Raw genomic sequence first — 20544 nt, forward strand, 5'->3', positions numbered from 1 at the left:
TTTCTATTGATAATGGTATTGAGAGAGTCTAGGACACCGGGCACGTTCACATGCAAGAAAAAATTCACTTTGATCCCTTCCGAGTAATTATTCAGGATCAAGGAATAAAAGTTACTTGTCTATGTTGCCCCAAAAAAGATTTTTGCAGGAAACACTCCAAACATTGGAAAGCTGCAACATAGGGAGGGAGGAGGGCTTATAAAACCCACAAATCCACCTCTCATCCACCGCCCATGACCCATCCAAAATGAAAAGAAATATGCTTTTTCATATATACACTTTAGACTTTACACCCACACAAAGAGAACCCATTTTCTTCACCATCTTCACCTTGGACAGTTTTGGCAATTGTGATTTCTTGTAGTGAACAAAAACGGCTCAGTTGAAGCTCGATGAAGGACTTGTTCTGCCTTTAAGATAACCTTCCACGGAGATGCCTTGCTCGATGCTTCCCATGGAGAGAGAGTCATCTTCCATGTCGAGGAATGCTAGGTTGAGATGTGACTGCAGATTAGACCTCCACAATTTCTCGTCCTTGAGTACCTTTGAATCCTCTAAAGGGTTGTTAACTTGTAGCTTTGCCCATTTTAGCATCTCCGCGTCACCGTTAAGAAGCTTTAGTACCTGCATTTTCACAAGACATGTCATGTTAGTAACCACGTCTATACTCAGTTGGGAATGAAATAGAGGATTAAATAAAAATAACTCACCATTCCCATTTCAGGCCTAGATTGAGGGTTATGTCTTATACAAAGAGTGGCTGCTAATGCCAACCTCTCCATCTGGTCGCCTTTGCTGTCATCTTGCAAACTTGGGTCCAATAGTTGAGAATATTCTTTGTTATCCAGAATCGTCTTCGCCTGCACGTGTACATAAATATCTGTTTAGTAGTAGCAGAGAAAGCTTAGAACTTTCAATGTAATAACTTTTCAAACTACGTACCCACATAACAAGACTCTCTTGAGCCTTTGGAGATTCACTATTAACTGGTTTTCGTCCAGAAAGAAGCTCGAGGAGTACAACACCGTATGCATAGACATCTATCTTATTGTTCATCTTGCCATACATAAAGTACTCTGGAGCTAAATAGCTGCACCAAGAAACATATAAGTAATCTCTTACAACTTTCACGCAACATCATCATAATTTGTCTCTCTTTTTTTTTACTCACCCAAAGGTTCCTGCAATATCGGAGCAGATTATCTGAGTTGTAGATAGCGACGCCCACTTTGCAAGCCCAAAATCAGAAAGCTGTGAACAAGACTTACCTTCTTAGCATCACACAGTTTTCCTCTTTGATGTGATACTAAAAGAATCTTACCTGTGGCTCAAAATCATCAGACAATAATATATTTGATGACTTAACATCTCTGTGAATGACAGGTTGTGGAGCACTGTTATGCAGATAGTCCAACGCCTCAGCTATTCCCACAGCCACCTTATATCTCTCATTCCAACGAAATGCAACCAGGTCCTTCTTGTTGCCTAATGTAAAACCGTGTTTTGTTAGAAAAGAGCATAATAAAATCTGCAGGCTACAAAGTTAGAGGCTTACCGTGAAGATTCTCTTCAAGGCTCCCTCTCGAGAGATAATTGTATACTAGTAATAGGTTATGGTTTTCAAAGCAATAGCCTAAGAGTGAAATAACGGTTTTATGGTGTAAGGTTGTGATGATGTCAATCTCTGCCACAAAATCCTTCAACACACATTCGGTTTGCTTGAGAATTTTCACTGCAACCTCTCTTCCATTTGGCAGGTAACCTCTAAAAACCCGGCTGTTGCCTCCTTTTCCGATGAAATTATCTGAAAACATAAATTGCCGTTTATTAGTTAAGACAAAAGGCAAATGAAAGGAGTCTAAAGAAATTATATAGCTTGAATATGAGAGGAGAGGAAGGAACCAGCACAGAAATTGGATGTCACTGACACAAGTTCCTTGTACTTAAAAAACTGGCAAGATGTGGATATCCTCGCCCGAAGATCATCCACATCCTCTGGGAATCTACTTGAGCTACAATCAAGAGAACATTTCACGAACGTAGAATCATTATCATCAGGAGAAATTGCTCCACTTTCAGTGTTGAAGCTAGACAAAAGCTTACTATCTTCAGATTTTGAAGAATCAAAACCAATCTGCTTAGTGTCTCCAATAACAGAATTGGTCCTAGAAGGCAGCTTCAGCACCCATTGGACAACTGGTATCTTTCTGAACGAAGAGCTTCGCGGAGCAGAAGCTAATACATCTGAAGGGGCTACACGACAAAGCAAAGGCCAACCTGGTCTAAATTCAGGAAGTTCCTTTACCAGCATAGTAATGAATCGGTTCAAATCTTCTGGAAACTTAGCAGGCACAAGCGCCATTGCCTTGTGGAAATGCGCATTATCATCTTGATCACAATCAGAACTAGCGGATCCAGAAGGCATAGAATTCATATCACGAACCGAGCAATTCCCAAGGCATGCAGACACTAAAGAACGCCGTAGACTCTGGCCATTACAATGATCCTCCTCCGACTCTTCCTCTTCCTCCTCGGGATGGTTTACTACTTTGGTATTCTTTCTCAGTGTGGCGGGCATCTGAAAGAAATTAGACAAAGTGGTCCTACGAGCATCGTTTTTTCCTATGACAAACCAATGTCCAAGTTTTAAACACAGATACAAATCATCACATACAAAAGTTTGGAAACTCATATGGTAAAGGTCAAACCTTGAGATTGATGAATGATGGATGAGGAACCATATTTCTGAAACATCACTTTCCCCTTGTCAACAGCCAGAACACAGCAATTTTTTGATACTTTTCTGGCCAAGTACTTAGCCACTGAGACAGATGAATGAATTGTATGATAACGTTTGGAGATTCCAACCACTACTTTGGATGCAGAACACAATTTTGCTTCTCTAACTAGAATCTTTCGAGAAGAAGAACCCCGGGACAATTTCAACTTCAACTCCACCTATTCAACATTTCCAAGTAATCACATTAAAGACTGTTGAATTCATTCATCAGCTAAAAACAGAGAACAAAAAAAAACAAAAGGCATGACTTTAAATTATTAAACCTGTTTCAGTGTGCAGAAACCTTCATAGACTTCAAGAAAAGAGTCAAAATTCTTAACAATAGAGATAAGCGAAGAGTTGTCTGCTCGATCAACGATCTCTACAAAAATCAAAACAAAGAGAGTAAACACGAAAAACCCATTTTCCAAAAATCGTAGCTTTAATTCGTTAATCTTAGAAGAAAGGAAACAAAAAAAAGTGATAATACCATTGCCGAGAATATGAAGAGCGATTACGGTATCACCCGGTTCAGCGACCTTGACCAAAGCCCAATCAAGCAGCTCATTGCTCGACTCATCGAACTTCACGCCTACCATAACGTTACGCCCCCCTCCTCCTGGAACGACGCCGTTTTCAGCCATCTCTGCTCTTATATTACTCACTCGTCCAGTTTCCTCAAAATGTTTTTGTCAGAATCTTAAATGAATACGTTGTAGCCTTGTAGGAAAGTAGGGTGATGATTCCTGGAGACACAAGTATCATCGGACTGCTCGCAAAGGAGAATTCTCAATCTCTCTCACACTCTCATGCGGCTTTAGTTTTTTGGTTTTGCAGCTTCTGAGAAAGAGAGAAGAGTATAAGAATGGTGGAACATAAAATTCCAAAAATCAAAAAAAGGAACGGAGGAGGAGCAGACAATTTAGAATTTTTTTTTTTTTTTTTTTTTCCACTTGATAAAATAATTTTTTTAGTCTACACACACTGCACACTCTCTCATTAATAAATATCAACCTAACAAAAATATCAAAATCTTTAAAAATTTCAGATATATTCATGAAATAAACATTATTTGTTACAACGTTATTTATTCTCTGTTCTCTCTATTCGATTAATACATACATCAAATTATATTGCAAATGTACGTATTAGATACGGCGAATAAGGTCCACCGTTATCGGTTAATAGAACATTGTGCCATGTATAAAACCATAAATGAGGAGGCAATAAGATAACAAATTATGCTATCTATCATAAAGACTTTTCATATGTATGATTCTTATTCCTTTGTTTCTATATGATTAATGCATTCCTTGTCTATTGTGTATGTATTTTAATAGGTAAGTTGAAGATTCAAAGATACTTTGAGATTGTAGGCCACGAAGACCATACCTACTTTATTATTTACATATTCAACGGTTTGTTGCACGTACCTTATCGTTATTATGATTCCATTTTTGACTAATCTGTCTCATGTCAATCTCCTCTATTTAATCGTGCAATTTTATTTGTATTCGATATATCTATTACACATCTTTTTGGTTTTCTGCAGATGATTATTAATGTATTATTACACTTGTAACGTGTAAATTTGTGTTCCAACCTGCCAAGAGTGTCAATAGTAGCTAGCATGTACAGTTCTATGAATGTATGCATTCATAGTTCATACATTCATCATTTTCAAATTTCAGTTGACTTCGATTGTAACGTGCCTAAATCCTTCAACTAAATTGAATTGTATAGAACCAAAATTTTGTTCCATAATATTAAACACATTCATTGTTTACAACTAATATAACCTAACGTCTAACGAAGTCCTGAAATCGATTACGGAATCGTTGGTAACTTGGTGTATTTTGTTTCATTTTAGGTGTCATTCCAAGTACGTAATTCTTGTAAATTTACAAGAAACGTAAATACTTTGTATAAGAAAAAAAAAAAAAAGAAAAAATAACTGAAATGGGGGAAGTTAATGTTCGGTGGTCACAGAATGGGCCGATGGAACCACCCACAAGAACATAACTGCTCTGTCGGCGACGTTGACAAATGTCATCCCACTCACGTGAAATCCCAATCGACCAAACATTATACCGTCCACGTGTCGCTTTTGAAGTCATGTGATGTGATAAATCACGGGATCGAGGATATTATAACAAACTACCTGCCGTTTTAGTAAGATTCGTATCCCCCAAAAACGACACGCCGGCTAAGATCCAATAGCCATGCTGCGTACTGACTCAAGTGTTTATCACACCACCATCCCACTTGCAAACACTTTGTTGTTCCAATCTTGGATATGACTAATATCTCCTCACAAGAATAATACCAAAGCCATCATCATAATCAATTGAAAACTTGAATTAAATACCTAAAAGTTTGCAAAATAAGCTAGCTTCTCTAGTCATCGAATGTTATACTCCATCCAACTTGCATCTACACACACTTTCTAGAGCCCAAACCCATATCATCTAATAACGCATTCAACTCTGCTGCTAGTGAAGTACCCTGAGGTCAAAAAATTTGTCTACTATGGAAGAAGACATCTTCGACCTTCCACCGTATCATCCATTAACATCACCTGCTCTCATATTCCATCCCGGGGAGATTTTTTTATCATTGTCTCTTGGGGGTTTTTAGAACCAATTCGAGACACTGAAGTCTCGTAGCTTCCTGAGATGTTTCTCCATGTCTTCTCGGGTCTTGGTCCACTCTTCCCTTTCTATTACCGTTGTCGGATCATCTCTTTCCCCCTGAAAGAAGCAAAATCAATAAACATAGAGTGAAGATAAGTAAGAAAGCTTAGGTGAAGGACTACACATGACTGCCAGATGAAATGGATGTGGAAACGAAAAGCTACCGCATGTATGATTTTAAAGGAGGTTCCGTTATCGCGTATCACGAGCAAGTCATCCTTTCTATCCCTTTTTCTTCCTCCCGGAACTGTCACCTGAAACAATCTAAAACTTTTAACATGGGAAGGAAGATTTTCATCACAGCTTTGAGCTATGCAGAGTGTCTCAAGAACTTATAACTCAAGCTATATGATTCATAACTAGAGTAGATATAATACTAATGTAAACCAGCATTGTATTAGTGTAATAGCATAAGGGAATATGTCAAAAACATCAAGAACACCCAATTGGTTCATAATGATCACATAAAAATTGAAAGGTACAAATCGGTCATACCAGAACTCTGGCTCTGGTGATTGACTTTGTCTTGGAATCAATAACATAGATCTCTTCAAGATCTAGAACAAATTCTTGGTCGTTTGTCCTTCTGTTCCGGTAATGCTTTGTCAAGAAAACCTACATAACATATAAACATGATAAAGACAACTTGTAACAGAAACTGTAACTACTAAACTAAACTAAGCAGTTTCGCGTTGATTTCATCCTTAACGAGTTATATAACATATTTCCTGGTGTGGTTTCCAAAAATGTTGCTAAATCAAAACTAAGTGCTTCCTTGTTAATACATGTTGCTCAAAAATCCCTGCATCAAAGACCTGATGGTTTTAACATCAATGTATGGGACATGGTCCAATATGTACCTTGGATATCTCCCTCTCAGATTTGTACAGTGGATCTCGGGGAGCATCAATAGGTGGTTCCGTGACATTGTAACATCCATAGTCACTCATTGCACATCGAATATACTGTATTGTAACATAATTAACCAAGCCATTATTAGCACCAACCCAAATTACTGATAGATAAAGCTTGGATGTAAAACATACACAAACATCAATAGCAAAAGTGTACAACATTGACCAGTATGATAGGGAAAGTGGTCGAACAAACACCCATCTGCCACACTCTCGGTTTCTGATTATACTAAGTGAGTAAATGGTGGCAAAATCTCTTACCATTTACAACACTTTTTGAGTTTCTTAGTTCAAAATTTCAGTCTAGAAATAACAGCAAACTTGTACAGCTCAGTGTAGATAAGATAACATATTGTATACAATTACCAATTACAGGGTAGAGTGAAGGTGAATAGGATGAATTAGCAATCGAACAAGAAAACATTTATCTTTGCTAAAGAAAGCATTAGGCATTACAAAAACAACAATCTGGTAAGGATAAAATGACTAACCTTTTGAGGCATTGGAGCAAGAACTCTCGGAATTGAGTAAATATCTGTATCCGGAGGAGTAGCATACATCTGCATCCACAAAACAAACAAATGAACCCAGGAACTAGAGAAACCGAACAAAACGAGCAATTCGAGACATTGAATGAACTCACACACCTCCCTGAAATCATAAACATCGTTATCTGGATCAGGCGGTTTTCTGATAAAGAAATCACAATCCATCAAGCTGATTTTATGAAACTCCTCTTCGTTAATCCTGTAATCAACCACCATATCCGAGTCCCATCCTTGCGTCGATATAAAGCTCTTGCTCTGCACAAAAGCGATATCTCCGTCACCACCACCGCCTGAAGCAGCTATCGCGGCGGCCAAGGGGTCGTACTCTACGTCATAGTCCTTCTTGTTGTCAACTTCCTCCACTTCCTCGTCATCCATGTCGTACTCGTCCTGTCCACCTCCATCGCCGTCGACGTCGTCTACTTTAACGATGATACCATGTCCGCGGCGGGATTTGAGTGTCAAAGGCGCGAAACAACAGTCGTTTCTGAATAACGCGAATTGCCGCTGCGTGGCGGAGGGAGACGGTGGTTTTAAGGTGAATGAGAGTAGAGATAAGGAAAGAGAAGCGGCCGAAGACGCCATGGGAAGGAGATAAAAGCTCACAGAGAGTGTTCTAAAATGCTCACAGGATTAGATATTCTAACAATATTATCGGTTCGGTTTATTTTTGATTTAGATAGATTCCGGTTCGGATATATTTTGGTTTATAACTTATAAAGACCAGAAATTTGCTCAGTTTTTATCAAAATTAGTTTAATATTCTAAAATTAGGCTTTTTGACATATGTTATTTGGTATTTTTAAGTATAAGATTATAGTTATTGAGAAGGGCTTTTGGATATAATTTTTATTCTAAATCGGTTTTAGGTTCGGTTCGATTCGGTTTTCGGTTTGAGATTCGGTTCGATTCGTCTCCTTCATTTTTGGTATCCCGCGCAACTTTCTTCTTCATCTCTCTCTCTCTGAGTTTTAAGTTCTCTCTAAATCGATTCGGCCAAATTCACTTCTCTTGATTGGTGGTTCAGATCGTGCCGTCTCGAATTCGGGGTTGAGTAGATACTGGATCACTGACCCGACCCGAATTATTAATGTCGGAAGTGAAGGAGACGGGTGGGGTTTCTATTGGCGGCGAATCGTTGAGAGCGTCGCCGAAGGTTCTGACGGCTGGTGATCGGAAATTACTTAAGGTGGAGCTACGGCCAGGGGATACAACGTATGTTTCGTGGAAGAAGCTTATGAGGGATGCTAGTAAGGTCAATGGTTCATCGGCTTCGGTTCCCGATCCGCCTCCTAATGCTAACCCTAACCTCGAGTCTCGAATTGCACCGCCAGTGAGTTTGATGTTGCACGAGATGGTTGTACTCGGATATATAATATACTTGTAGGCATTATTTGTGTGTGGGTTTCGTTTCCTGCTATCGGATTAAGCGTTGTCTTTGTTTTGGGAGCTGTGTCTTCCATGTTAGGGTTTTATCCAGGAGCTTTACTAATTTTACCGATTTTTCAGATTTTTTTGCTGGGGAAAATGCTTGAATTGGTTAATTGGGTTGAGGGATTTTGTTGTCGTTGCTCTTTGACGTCCAGTGTGCTGTGTGCCTAGAGTTCAATAAGCAAACTCCTTAAACGAAGAAAGTCTGGAACTTGATATATGATCTTTGGCGTCTTTTCTAATTGTTAGCTACTTTAGGCGAACTTCATTGTTATCAATGTGAACATGCCATCAATTATACTTGATCTCGTAAGGAATTTGGTTTAGTTTGTTGCAATGAGAACTGTAGATGTATGAGTTAAGAATATAGAGAAAGTTCAATTAGCAGAACTAGGCAATTAAAGCATATAATAGTAGATTTTCATTTCGAGAAGGTAGAGTATGCTTGCGGCTTTCCTCACAGTTTATTCTTCTTACCCATACAATATGGGCTCAAGTCATTGTCGTCAGCTGTATTTACATATCCAATGTAGGGGCAGCCAGCAGAAATTGAAACGAACGATCAACCTCATTCTAACCGTTTCAACGCTGTTATTGAGAAGATAGAGAGGCTCTATAAGGTATGCTACTTTTTGTTTCAACATAAAACGCTTTTCTTTTGGAGGTTGGTTGTGGTATGTTTGATTTCTTACATTCACCAACATTTTGCATACCATGGATTAGCACTGTTGCATTCACACATCTCTGAATAGTGTATGCTTACTTAAGAAAATTACTCTCAGGGTAATGATAGCAGTGATGGGGAAGAGTTAGACGGTGCTCCTGACGACGATGAGTATGACACTGAAGATTCATTTATCGATGATGCCGAACTGGTTGGTCTTGATATATTCATATGATTTATGCGGGGGAAGTGTTTTTTCTTGACAGCTGAGACATCATATCTTTGTTATCTCACTCTATTCCTGGCAGGATGAGTATTTTGAAGTTGATAATTCAGCAGTTAAACATGATGGATTTTATGTCAATAGAGGAAAGTTAGAGCGGATGTGAGTTTCTTCCCTCTTTTCAATATCTGACGTCTCATTATCTGTGGTCGCTTAGTCACTTTCCATTTACTCAACCATGTTTAGAATAGGCAATGTGTCATAAGTATTTGATGGTCGAATATGGTTGGGAGTCTTAGTACTACTGCCTCAGTTAATGTCTATAGCGTGATTGGTATGGTTCATATAGATGTAGGTTCTTATTATGATAGAGTAAGATTTTTTCTCAGTTTCACCTAAATATATTCTATTGTATTCCATCTATGAGTTATCTAATTTCCGACTCCTTTTTACAACAGAGAACCTTCGACAACATCTAACCAGCAACCCAAAAAGAGGCGACGCAAAGATCCAGCAAAACCATTTGGTGATGCCGTTGGCGTCTCTGATAAACACACCAAGTTGTCCTTAACAGCTAGGGGAAAGGTACCATCAAATAGATAACTAATATGTCGGAGTTTGAGTCCGATGACTGATTATGCGAATGGTGACGTCCAGGATCAGTCAACGGCGTCCGGGTCCTCTTTGAAGAGAAAGTATAATGTCGCAAGGAAAACACAGGAGCCACCTTTTCCTTTTGGAGCGCAAGATGCGAATATTTCATTATCTCTGGATGATGTGAAGCATTCTGATAGAGCAAATCATCAGAATAAGAAGGACACATGTCCCAAGTCAAAGGAAACTGGATCCTCTAGTGCCCTTCATCAAAAATACAGCAACAAAGGCTTACATCAACAATCTAAGTCCCTGCCAGGAAAATCTCTGCCCAATGTTTCTGCAGAGGCAACAATAGTCCGCCAGAAAGAAAACAATGGTATGCATGAGCTGGCAAATGCAAAAAGCAGACAATCTAGTCAAGCGTCTGTAAGTACATTCCAACTGTGTCTTCAATTACATAGCATACACTCAGTTGGTCGGTCTCAATTCTATGGTACACATGTAATTTTGGGGCCTGTCATGTTACATCCACGAAATGATTGCCTTTAATCTCTGTGACATAACGGTCTGTTATTGCATATTAGATCGTATTTATGTGCCACTATGTGCCACGTTATGTGGCTGGCATCCATTTAAGGGTTCTGTAGTAGTTTTCTTCTCTAGTTTCCATCTCGGTTCTGGGAGGTTTTTCTGTTTAATCTTTGCTTCCAGGCATTTTTCTTACCACAAAGTTCACATCAAACTCATTTTGTAATTCTGCTATAACCTGTTTCTTCTACTCAGAAAAGAGATGGTTCTAATGTGAAGTCTAAAATCTCCATCCTCGAGAAAGCCATAAGGGAATTGGAGAAGGTGGTTGCCGAATGTGAGTTTTAATATTTTTCAGGTGGATCACTAACTAAAATAGCATTTGGCGATTTTAACTTACAGTAATTTATGATTTATAAGCAGCAAGGCCTCCTGCTATCAATGAGAATCAAGAAGCTGATACCTCATCCCTGGCAGTTAAGAGGAGATTGCCAAGAGATGTAAAACTGAAACTTGCTAAAGTTGCTAGGATAGCGGTACTAAAGCTTTTCTATTTGTTCTTCTCACTTTATTGAAACTTGAAATGGTATGAGAAAAAACTAAAGACTAGAATGCTTTTGTGGAAGCAGGGAAGCCAAGGGAAATATACGGCAGAGTTAATCAACCGTCTTATGAGCATTGTCGGTCACCTAATCCAGCTTAGGTCACTGAAGGTAATCTTTTCTGTCTCCTGTATACTGAGTCTGTTTAGGTTCCAGTTGAAAAATCTTCTTTTCAGGTAAAAGTAAACAAAATATGGGTTTCTGAGAGAAGTTAATAATCTTACTCTTCGTAATGCTTATTGTTGCAGAGGAACTTGAAAATCATGATTGATATGGGCGATTCTGCAAACCGAGAAAAGGATACTAGGTTCCAGCAAATCAACAATGAAGTTCTTGATATGATAAAAGCGAAAGTTTCTTTGATGGAAACGCAGGTTCTCTATCTCTTCTAAGAATTTCTTCCATCCATGGCTTTTCTATCTTATTAGATTCTTAGAACTGTCATTAACATTGATGATTAATGGAATTCTCTCTGATAAATGATAATGGTCTCCCCTGGCTCTTAATTTAGCCCTTCATTCTTATGTTTTCTGTGTTCCCGCCTTCCCGGTGGGTCAATCCGCCTTTTGTAGCCTGTTTACCACCTCCTATTAATATGTTGAGGCACCTATGATACTCTTTAAATATCTTGCACTATCATTTTTTTTCGGACAGGAAACTAAACCAGAAGGTGGAACATCAGACGATTTTCATGACCCTGTAGAAAAGCCATCTTTGAAGAAGTTTGTCATGGATGCGGCGTTGGAGGATAAATTGTGTCATCTATATGATATCTTTATTGAGGTAATTATGACTTACTTTCGAATTTCTGCCAAGCAAAATCATTTATACCCAAAACTAGAGTCAAAATGGTTTTCCTGTTTTTTGGTATACCAGGGACTGGATGAAGAAGATCAAGGTCCACCAATAAGAAAGCTATATGCCAATGTAAGCTCTTCTCCGTTTCCGAATGTTTTGCTGTTCGGCTTTTATTGCTTTCAACCTCTGTCTCATGTCTTAAATAGACCTAGGTAAAATTCCAGGTGGTTTAATAGAGCTTTATGAATATTCTTTTGGGTTTAATCATGTTCCAGCTGGCTGAACTCTGGCCAAATAGATTAATGGATAATCATGGGATCAAGCGTGCAATTTGCCGGGCAAAAGAGAGGCAAAAAGCTTTGTTTGGGAACCTTGGGAAGGAGATGGTACTTAAATAGAATTTTCCTATTTTTTTACCTCATAGTCTGAGAAGAGCAGGAAGCTCAATTTACTTTGCTTGGTTATTTTCTGCTTCATTAAAGGATCAAACAAAAATGAAGAAGAGCAGGAAGCAGTTGGTACCAAAAACAGACTGGACAGCTCAGCCCAACACGGAATCAGTGGCTCAGAGACAACAAAGTGGAGAGAAAATGACTGGTGATCCAAACGCAACCAGCACTTCCTTGGTCACCAGTCAAACTATGGTTGACAGATCAAATCAGCAGCATGAGAGGCTAAAGGGAAGCTTAAACTCTTGCAATCCTGCAGAAGAAACAAGAGTGGTGAAGAGAAAGACAACAGAGGCCATAATGTCTGAGAAACAAGTCGTTCTTGCCCTGAAGAAGCCCGAACATCCACCGACACGTGTTATCCCAGTCCCTCAGAATCTGAACATCGCACATACAACTCCGGACCTGAACTTGCCAAGTTGACCTCACGAAGGAGTTCTTAAAAACACATAGAAATGTGGAGACAAAGAACCTCCGGCCTCTTCCTTCTCTTGCATCTTCATATGGCACGGCATTGGTACTGGCGATGCTGATGCTTGGTTTTTAGATACGAAGCATGGTTGGTTTATAAAGATGTCCGTATTATCATATTTAGTTTCTCTATTTAAGTGTCCTTTTAAGTCCATTGTATAAAAGTTAACGATTTTACGAGCAGCTTTTACAACTGAAGCTTTTTGGATAAAAACTAAAAATAGTTGAAAAGTAGATTCCGGACTTTTTGAAATTGAATTACATCAAATGACTAACATTATTAAAAATGATTTTATACATGAACCCTTTGACAAAAAATATGATTAAATAATCAATTTTGATATGAAATAAAATTCTTAGTAGGAACCCTTTACAGTTTACAGGTAATATAAATACGAATCATATTACTTCACAAATCTCAGCAAACTCTCCTACACGATTGCATTCTATAGAACTAACGTAGTTTTACAAGGCACACGCCGATCCTTTTTTAACGTCGATAATGTTCAATGCTTTGCACCATCTCCGTTTTTGATAAGAAGAAGACTCTCTTTTTATTATCTGTAAACGAATGAATGTTTGATACAAAGAGTAACCGAATGTAACTAGAGAACTCTAGACGCAGCTAGAAACAATTCTCTCCCAACGAAGACTCATATGTCTCGTGTTTTCACAACAAACAACATAACCTCTTCTATTTTACAAACAAGCTTTATATATCAGTTGCTATTTTGAACGCACGTGTCTCCCTCTAAGTCCGCACGTGCTGAACATGCTCTGTTCTTCCTTCTAGTGTAAACCTACAAAGGCTTATCAATACCTCCCCCCCCCCCCCCCCCCCCTTCAAAATGCAGCTTTGATATGAAATAAAATTCTTAGTAGGAACCCTTTACAGTTTACAGGTAGTATAAATACGAATCACATTACTTCACAAATCTCAGCAAACTCTCCTACACGATTGCATTCTATAGAACTAACGTAGTTTTACAAGGCACACGCCGATCCTTTTTCAACGTCGACAATGTTCAATGCTTTGCACCATCTCCGTTTTTGATAAGAAGAAGACTCTCTTTTTATTATCTGTGAACGAATGAATGTTTGATACAAAGAGTAACCGAAGAGTAACCGAATGTAACTAGAGAACTCTAGACGCAGCTAGAAACAATTCTCTCCCAATGAAGACTCATATGTCTCGTGTTTTCACAACAAACAACATAACCTCTTCTATTTTACAAACAAGCTTTATATATTAGTTGCTATTTTGAACGCACGTGTCTCCCTCTAAGTCTGCACGTGCTGAACCTGCTCTGTTCTTCCTTCTAGTGTAAACCTGCAGAGGCTTATCAATACCCCCCCTTCAAAATGCAGCTTGTCCTCAAGCGCTAGATCTGGAAATTGTTTCCTTAACTCCTTAAACACTTCCCACGAATTCTCTTTTTATGGCAAACCCTTCCAACTGACCAATGCTTCCAATACTCCGTTAATATTGTAATGAGTCCCCAATACTTTTTCTGGCTCGAGTATCATCTCTTCGTTCTCGTTGAATAGATCAGGAAGAGGAATAACCTGATGACGGTCACCTAACATCTTTTTGATTTGGGATACGTGAAACACCGGATGTATCTTCGATCCGTCTGGAAGTTTCAAACGATAAGCTGTTTTCCCGATTCTTTCCATAATCTCATATGGACCAAAGAACTTAGCTGCTAACTTCTGACAAGCTCTTTTGGTCACCGAATGTTGCCTATAAGGTCTCAACTTCAGAAAAACCCACATTCCCACTTCATATTCGACGTCTCTACGATGCTTGTCAGCATTGTTTTTCATCAGTTGTTGAGCATGAGTGAGGTGTCTCTTAATCTGTGTTAACATCAGATCACGTTCCTTCAACATCCTTTCAAGCTCCACTACCTTTGTTGATTGTACCTCAAATCGCACAATAGCTGGAGGGTCTCTCCCATACATGACCCGAAATGGAGAAGTCTTCAAGGAAGTGTGATAAGACGAATTGTACCACAACTCTGCCCAAGACAACTATTGATACCAAGTCTTTGGGTGAGTCAATGTTAAACATCTAAGGTAAGTCTCTAAGCTCCGATTCAAAACTTCTGTCTAACCGTCCGTTTGTGGGTTAAATGCAGTACTGTATTTGAGTTTAGTTCCTGATAGTTTGAAACAATCCCTCCAAAAGGCACTTAAGAAGGTACTCCCTCGATCAGAAACAATGGAGGCAGGGTAACCATGTAACTTGACCACCTCTTTAACAAATAGTTTGGCGACGTCCGCAGCTTCAAAAGGGTGTTTCAAACCCAGAAAATGACTGAATTTACTTAGTCTATCGACAATCACCAGAATGACATTTTTACCTTGTGAAGTTGGTAATCCCTCTATAAAATCCATGGAGATGTCTTCCCACACCAACTGTGGTATTGGCAAAGGTTGTAGTAGGCCAGTAGGAAAGAGAGTTGAATACTTATGTCTCTGACATGTCTCACATTCTGCCACATACTTCTTTGTGTCAGAGAATAGGCCATCCTAGTGAAATGACTGTTGTATTCTCTCAACTGTTTTCAACACTCCTGAATGTCCACCAAGTAAACCGCTGTGACACTCCTCCAGTATCAATGGGATAGAACAAGATTTCTTTGGAATTACTAACCTGTTCTTAAACCATAACCTTCCATCTTTCACTGAGTACTTTTTATTCTTGTTCTGACCAGCCAAACAATCTTGAACCTCCTGCTGAATTTGCTCGTCTTTGTCAATGGCTTCGTATAGATGTTGTAGGAACCGTCAAGGCCATTAATAAATGTGAAAATAGCACACCCTGAGGTTGTGTCATTCTTGATAACCCATCTGCAGCTTTATTCTCTACTCCCGGTTTATACAAGATCTCAAAATCGTAGTTCAGAAGCTTAACATGCCATTTCTGGTAATCCATGGTTACTTCTCTCTGTTCCAACAAAAATTTCAAGCTTTTTTGGTCAGTGTGCACCACAAAATGTCTCCCAAACAAGTAATGTTTCCACTTCTGAATGGATAAAACAATCGCCATTAATTCCCTTTCGTAAACCGGCTTCAGTTGTTCTTTTGCCGTTAAGCCATGACTGAAATACGCAATTGGCTTCTTGTTCTGCATCAAGACTGCTCCAAGTCCAAATCCCGGTGCGTCTGCTTCTACCACAAATGTTTCTTCAAAGTTTGGCAAAGATAATACAGGAGCCGTAGACATAGCTAGTTTCAACTTGTCAAATGCTGACTGAGCTTCTGGGTTCCATTCAAAACTGTCAAATCAGTAAGTGGCTTTGCTAGAATACCATAACCTCTTATAAAGCGTCTGTGATAGCCTGTGAGGCCTAAGAATCCACGTAGTTCTTTTATCGACTTAGGTGTGACCCATCTTGACATGGCTTGTGTTTTAACTGGATCTGTTGACACCCCTTCACGAGAAATGATATGTCCCAAATATTCGATCTGATTCTGGCAAAATGAGCATTTCTTCTTGTTTGCGAATAATATATTCTCTTTCATGACCCTCATTACTATCATCAAATGCTTCTGGTGTTCTTCAAATGATGTGATATACACTAGAATGTCATCAAAAAATACCAACACAAACTTCCGCATATACGGTCTGAATATTTCATTCATCAATGACTGGAACGTATCATGAGCATTTGTAAGACCGAATGGCATCACAAGGAATTCATATTGTCCGTCATGTGTCCTCAAAGCCGTTTTTCTATATCTTGTTCCCTCATCCTAATCTGATGATAACCTGCTCAAAGGTCTAGCTTTGAGAACACCATGGATCCGTTTAACTCATCTAAGAGTTGATCTATCATGGGAATTGGGAACTTATCCGGTTTTGTCACTCTGTTCAGAGCTCGATAGTCAATGCAGAACCTCCAACTGTTGTCCTTCTTCTTCACTAGCAAAATTTGACTTGAGAATGGACTATGGCTAGGTCTGATAATCCCAGAATCAAGCATCTCTTTAACCATCTTTTCCATGATCTCCTTCTGTGCATGTGGGTATCTATAGGGTCTTACACTGATGGTGTTGTGTCCAGGTAATAGTATGATCGAATGTTCTCTTCCTCTTATAGATGGTAAACCTGAGGGAACCTCAAAAACCTTGACAAATTTGTTCAACACTTCTTCAATCCTCGGATCTAGTAGAGTATTATCCGGTTGACATAGTTGTTGGTTACATAACTCCACTTCCACACCCTTCTTGTGAATCTTGTACCCACTCGTTAATGACATCTTAGAAATGAGTAAATCAGATTCTCCTTTAATAGACACCATTTGTCCCTTGTGAATAAAAGACATCTCATTCTTCTCCCAATTCACTCTACAATCGCCCAATGTTCTTAGCCAATACACTCCAAGAATGACATCAATTTGTCCCAACTCCAGAACAATGAAATTAGTAGTGAACTCAAGATTTTGAACAGAAAATGTCACTTTCTCGCAAACTCCTAATCCATTCACCAGAATACCCGTTCCTAAGGTGACATTCAGGTTCGGATCTTCTTTACATTTAAGCTTTAGCTTTTTTGCTGCAGCTGGTGAAATGAAATTGTGTGTTGCACAACTATCCAACATGATTACTATGCTATCCTTGCCCATCATTCCTCTCACTTTAGTGGTAGCAGGACCATATACTCCTCTAAATGATTGAAAAGACAGTGCCATGCATTCACCCACTTGCTCCATACACACTTCTTCTTCTCTGTTTTCGTCTAATACTTCCACTTCAAATCCATTGAAAACAGTCAATACTCTTAACTCCCTGTTTGGACATTTATGCTCCTTTGACCAAGGTCCATCGCATCGGAAATAAATCTCCTTCTTTCTCTTCTCGTTTAACTCTGCATTTGTGTTGTGTCTCCTTGGCCTTTGCTCCACTTTGTGTGTCAGCTTATCATTGTTTTGTACAGAGTCCGTGACAATAGTTTTCATCTTCCAGGAGTTTGAGTTATAGTGAGAGTTTCCTCTGTAATCCTGATTACTTGACTCCTTATTCTCCTTATTTGCCAACATCAACTCCTTCTTAACCACTCTTCTCATGATACTCGACTCCATGGCTCTAGCTTCTGCCATCATTTCATCCAAATTATGTGGTTTTTGCATATGTACTAGCTCCTGCATTTCTTGTGTCAATCCATTAAGAAATATGCCCTTTAACTTCTGTTCATCAAGTCCAGTGACTTGTGATGATAAATCTTCGAACCTTTGTATGTAATCAGCTATTGATCCAGTTTGCTGTATACAGAACAAGCTTTGGCTAGGTCCTCTAATCTTCAAGTTCCCAAATCGCAACATCAAAGCTGATTTAAACTGCCCCCAACTGTCAAATTGTCTTGTGTTGATCACCCAATTATACCAGCTCAATGCTTCCCCACTCAAACTTACTGACACCAATGCGAGCTTTTCTTCGTCGTTGTAACCCCCCAATCTAAAGAAACGCTCAACGCGAGCAATCCAGCCATAAACTCCCGCTCCATCAAACACAGCCATTTCTACATTTTTTACCAAGTTCTCACGTAACCCTGGCCTAATGCTACTACGGCATGGTTCCGAGGGTGAAAAATGTACCTGGTTCTGACTTTCTTGAACACGCGATGGTTCTGAATGACTCGTGCCACCCACCTCACGAACCGTCTCAATTCCGGGTAAAGAACTCAAGACGAGATCCAGTTTCCTTCCAAGATCCTCCAGTTTCTGATCGCGAATCCTCAATTCATTTCCCAAAGATTCGATCCTTGATCCCATTTGCGAACCTAACGTGTCAATTTGATCCTTCATCTTGCTCCCAAAGCTTCGCACCTCGCCCAATTGATCGTAGACATCAGCTAAAGACGCATCGTGTTGTTCCTCTTCCGATAGTTCCCGCACCGGTGATGACCCAATTGATGTAACCATCTTCGTTTCTTGATTCTCCGATTCTTCACAAAAGCCCCAATTTCGTAACCCTAATCTTCTGCGATACTTCGATCTTGATCACAAGCGCACCATTTGATAAGAAGAAGACTCTCTTTTTATTATCTGTGAACGAATGAATGTTTGATACAAAGAGTAACTGGATGTAATTAGAAAACTTTAGACGCAGCTCGAAACAATTCTCTCCCAACGAAGACTCATATGTCTCTTGTTTTCACAACAAACAACATAACCTCTTCTATTTTACAAACAAACTTAATATATCAGTTGCTATTTTGAACGCACCTGTCTCCCTCTAAGTCCGCACGTGCTGAACTTGCTCTGTTCTTCCTTCTAGTGTAAACCTCCATAGGCTTATCAGTTTTGCCGGCGCAAGAGCATCCATCACAAAAGAGTATCCGGCAGTTGCTCCTCCTTATCCGCGTGGCATCTCCGTCGTGATTCCTCCTCCGGGATTCACCTCATCATCTCCGTCGCATTTAACCAACTCATCCCTCGCCGCCTTAACTCATCAAGAATCGAAAATGCGTTCGCAATGGATCTTTGACGTAATGACTAATCAAGATGCGGCTCCGTTTAAAGAGATGGTCTCAAAGTTAGACAAAAGAGAGCTTCAAACGATGGCGTCGTTGCTGACTTCAGACTCCGATCACTTCTTGATGATCGCAAGAAACAAGAACGGCTCCAGACGCATACAGAAACTTTTCGGGAAATCAGATGACGTGGACACATTCTTCGTCGACGCTATCTTGCGCTGCTTCTTCCACATCATCACCGACAGGTATGCGTCGTACGTGGCGAGACGGGCGATGATAGTTTTCGACAAGGAGAAGAAAGAAGCAATGTACGAGCGCATTCTCCACTACGCGCTCCACATAGCGCGTGACCGACACGGTTGCCTCGCGCTCAACGACATCATAACCGACGCGGAAGATCTTTACTACAGAAACAAGCTCTTTGACGTAGTCGCGCACAACGCTCTCTCCCTAAGCAACGACGCTTACGGGAACTACGTGGTGCAACACGTGCTTAAACTGAATGACTTGCGTTGCAAGAACAACATCGTCGTTAAACTACGTGGCCATTGTGTTGATCTCTCGTTTCAGAGACGTGGGAACTACATTGTGCAGCTGCTTTTGGAGACGGAGGAGTCGATGGTTGCGGTAGTGGAGGAGCTTATGAAGTGTAAAGGAGATAGGTTGGTGAAGTTGGCGGGGAATGAGTATGGGAATTTCGTGGTGGAAAAGGCACTAAGAGTCACGCAAAAGGAGATGTTTAGTACTGAAATGTTTTGGGGTTTGGTGCATAAGCTCATGCCTTTTCTCCATCGCTTGCGTAGGCCTGGTGGAAGCAACATTGCATCAATCTTGGACTCGATATGTTATAGGCTTATAGCCCGTCTCAAAGTAGTAGTTAATTAGCAGTGAATTTTGATATGCCGAAAGCTTTAGATTTTATCTTTGCTTAGTTAGTTAATTCTTGTAAGGAGGATTGTCATTGACTCATTGATGATGGTAAATAAACCAAATTCGGTTCAAATTCTGTTTTGTTTTTGGGAATATATATAGTCCATTAGAAGTTAAAATTCATATTCTTGTAATTACTAGAGTCTGATCAAACACTTTAAGTTAATCTGAACGAAGTGAGAAATGATATGACAACATGCATACTCTTGATTTAAAAAATTTCTGATGTATCTATAGTAAAATTTGTAATCAAATTATATATATATAAATTACAATGGTGAAAAAAAACCTATAGGGAATGGGCATTTGACAAGAAAGTGTGAATATTTTCAGCTGAAGTGATGCAAATTTGACACGAGAGAGAATTAGATCTCACTAGTAAATTCTTTTAATAATCTGTATCTCTTTTGGATTATATTATCATGGAAAAAAT

The 20544-nt window shown here is 39.4% G+C and overlaps 3 protein-coding genes and 1 pseudogene across 15 annotated transcripts; 2 read left to right on the forward strand and 2 right to left on the reverse strand.

Moving 5' to 3' along the window:
- Positions 1-51: 51 nt before the first annotated feature.
- On the reverse strand, positions 52-4082 carry LOC104740852 (protein kinase STUNTED). Its single transcript, XM_010461565.3, has 10 exons — positions 3270-4082; positions 3064-3161; positions 2709-2958; positions 1903-2622; positions 1556-1804; positions 1322-1485; positions 1172-1251; positions 943-1090; positions 711-860; positions 52-624 (listed from the first exon to the last, which is right to left on the reverse strand). The coding sequence occupies exons 1-10, from the start codon at positions 3421-3423 to the stop codon at positions 379-381; spliced, it is 2259 nt and encodes a 752-aa protein (XP_010459867.3). The 5' UTR covers positions 3424-4082; the 3' UTR covers positions 52-378.
- Positions 4083-5119: 1037 nt separating this feature from the next.
- Positions 5120-7532, reverse strand: LOC104740853 (PLASTID TRANSCRIPTIONALLY ACTIVE protein 6, chloroplastic). Its single transcript, XM_087485422.1, has 6 exons — positions 7034-7532; positions 6878-6946; positions 6333-6437; positions 5968-6087; positions 5637-5726; positions 5120-5529 (listed from the first exon to the last, which is right to left on the reverse strand). Exons 1-6 carry the CDS (start codon positions 7517-7519, stop codon positions 5413-5415), a joined length of 987 nt encoding a protein of 328 aa, XP_087341548.1. The 5' UTR covers positions 7520-7532; the 3' UTR covers positions 5120-5412.
- Positions 7533-7547: 15 nt separating this feature from the next.
- On the forward strand, positions 7548-12950 carry LOC104740856 (ubinuclein-1). 13 transcript variants are annotated; one of them, XM_087485416.1, is made up of 14 exons: positions 7548-8267; positions 8899-8985; positions 9148-9240; positions 9338-9414; positions 9711-9837; positions 9910-10275; positions 10633-10714; positions 10801-10913; positions 11007-11090; positions 11228-11353; positions 11634-11762; positions 11856-11906; positions 12053-12163; positions 12260-12950. In XM_087485416.1, exons 1-14 carry the CDS (start codon positions 8025-8027, stop codon positions 12647-12649), a joined length of 2079 nt encoding a protein of 692 aa, XP_087341542.1. In that variant the 5' UTR covers positions 7548-8024; the 3' UTR covers positions 12650-12950. The 13 variants fall into 13 exon arrangements, with proteins under 13 accessions (XP_087341542.1, XP_087341541.1, XP_087341536.1 ...); XM_087485415.1 differs by having other exon boundaries at positions 7865-8267; positions 10798-10913; XM_087485410.1 differs by having other exon boundaries at positions 7887-8291.
- Positions 12951-13268: 318 nt separating this feature from the next.
- LOC104743439 (putative pumilio homolog 20 pseudogene) lies at positions 13269-20066 on the forward strand (annotated as a pseudogene).
- Positions 20067-20544: the final 478 nt, after the last annotated feature.

Source organism: Camelina sativa, chromosome 14, assembly GCF_030686135.1.
Source record: "Camelina sativa cultivar CO46 ecotype springtype chromosome 14, ASM3068613v1".
Lineage (NCBI taxonomy): Eukaryota > Viridiplantae > Streptophyta > Magnoliopsida > Brassicales > Brassicaceae > Camelina > Camelina sativa.

What these genes read in the sequence shown, in the direction of transcription:
- LOC104740852 (XM_010461565.3), bottom strand. Translation starts at nt 3,423, where the DNA reads ATGGCTGAAAACGGCGTCGTTCCAGGAGGAGGGGGGCGTAACGTTATG. An exon ending in CCTTGAAGAGAATCTTCACG is followed by an intron (nt 1,486 to 1,555) that starts GTAAGCCTCTAA and finishes GTTTTACATTAG; the next exon opens with GCAACAAGAAGGACCTGGTT. An exon ending in AAGAGAGTCTTGTTATGTGG is followed by an intron (nt 861 to 942) that starts GTACGTAGTTTG and finishes GTACACGTGCAG; the next exon opens with GCGAAGACGATTCTGGATAA.
- LOC104740853 (XM_087485422.1), bottom strand. Translation starts at nt 7,519, where the DNA reads ATGGCGTCTTCGGCCGCTTCTCTTTCCTTATCTCTACTCTCATTCACC. An exon ending in TTGCTCCAATGCCTCAAAAG is followed by an intron (nt 6,438 to 6,877) that starts GTTAGTCATTTT and finishes GTTACAATACAG; the next exon opens with TATATTCGATGTGCAATGAG. An exon ending in TCACCAGAGCCAGAGTTCTG is followed by an intron (nt 5,727 to 5,967) that starts GTATGACCGATT and finishes AGATTGTTTCAG; the next exon opens with GTGACAGTTCCGGGAGGAAG.
- LOC104740856 (XM_087485409.1), top strand. Translation starts at nt 8,025, where the DNA reads ATGTCGGAAGTGAAGGAGACGGGTGGGGTTTCTATTGGCGGCGAATCG. An exon ending in TTATCGATGATGCCGAACTG is followed by an intron (nt 9,241 to 9,337) that starts GTTGGTCTTGAT and finishes TATTCCTGGCAG; the next exon opens with GATGAGTATTTTGAAGTTGA. An exon ending in TAAGAAAGCTATATGCCAAT is followed by an intron (nt 11,907 to 12,052) that starts GTAAGCTCTTCT and finishes ATCATGTTCCAG; the next exon opens with CTGGCTGAACTCTGGCCAAA.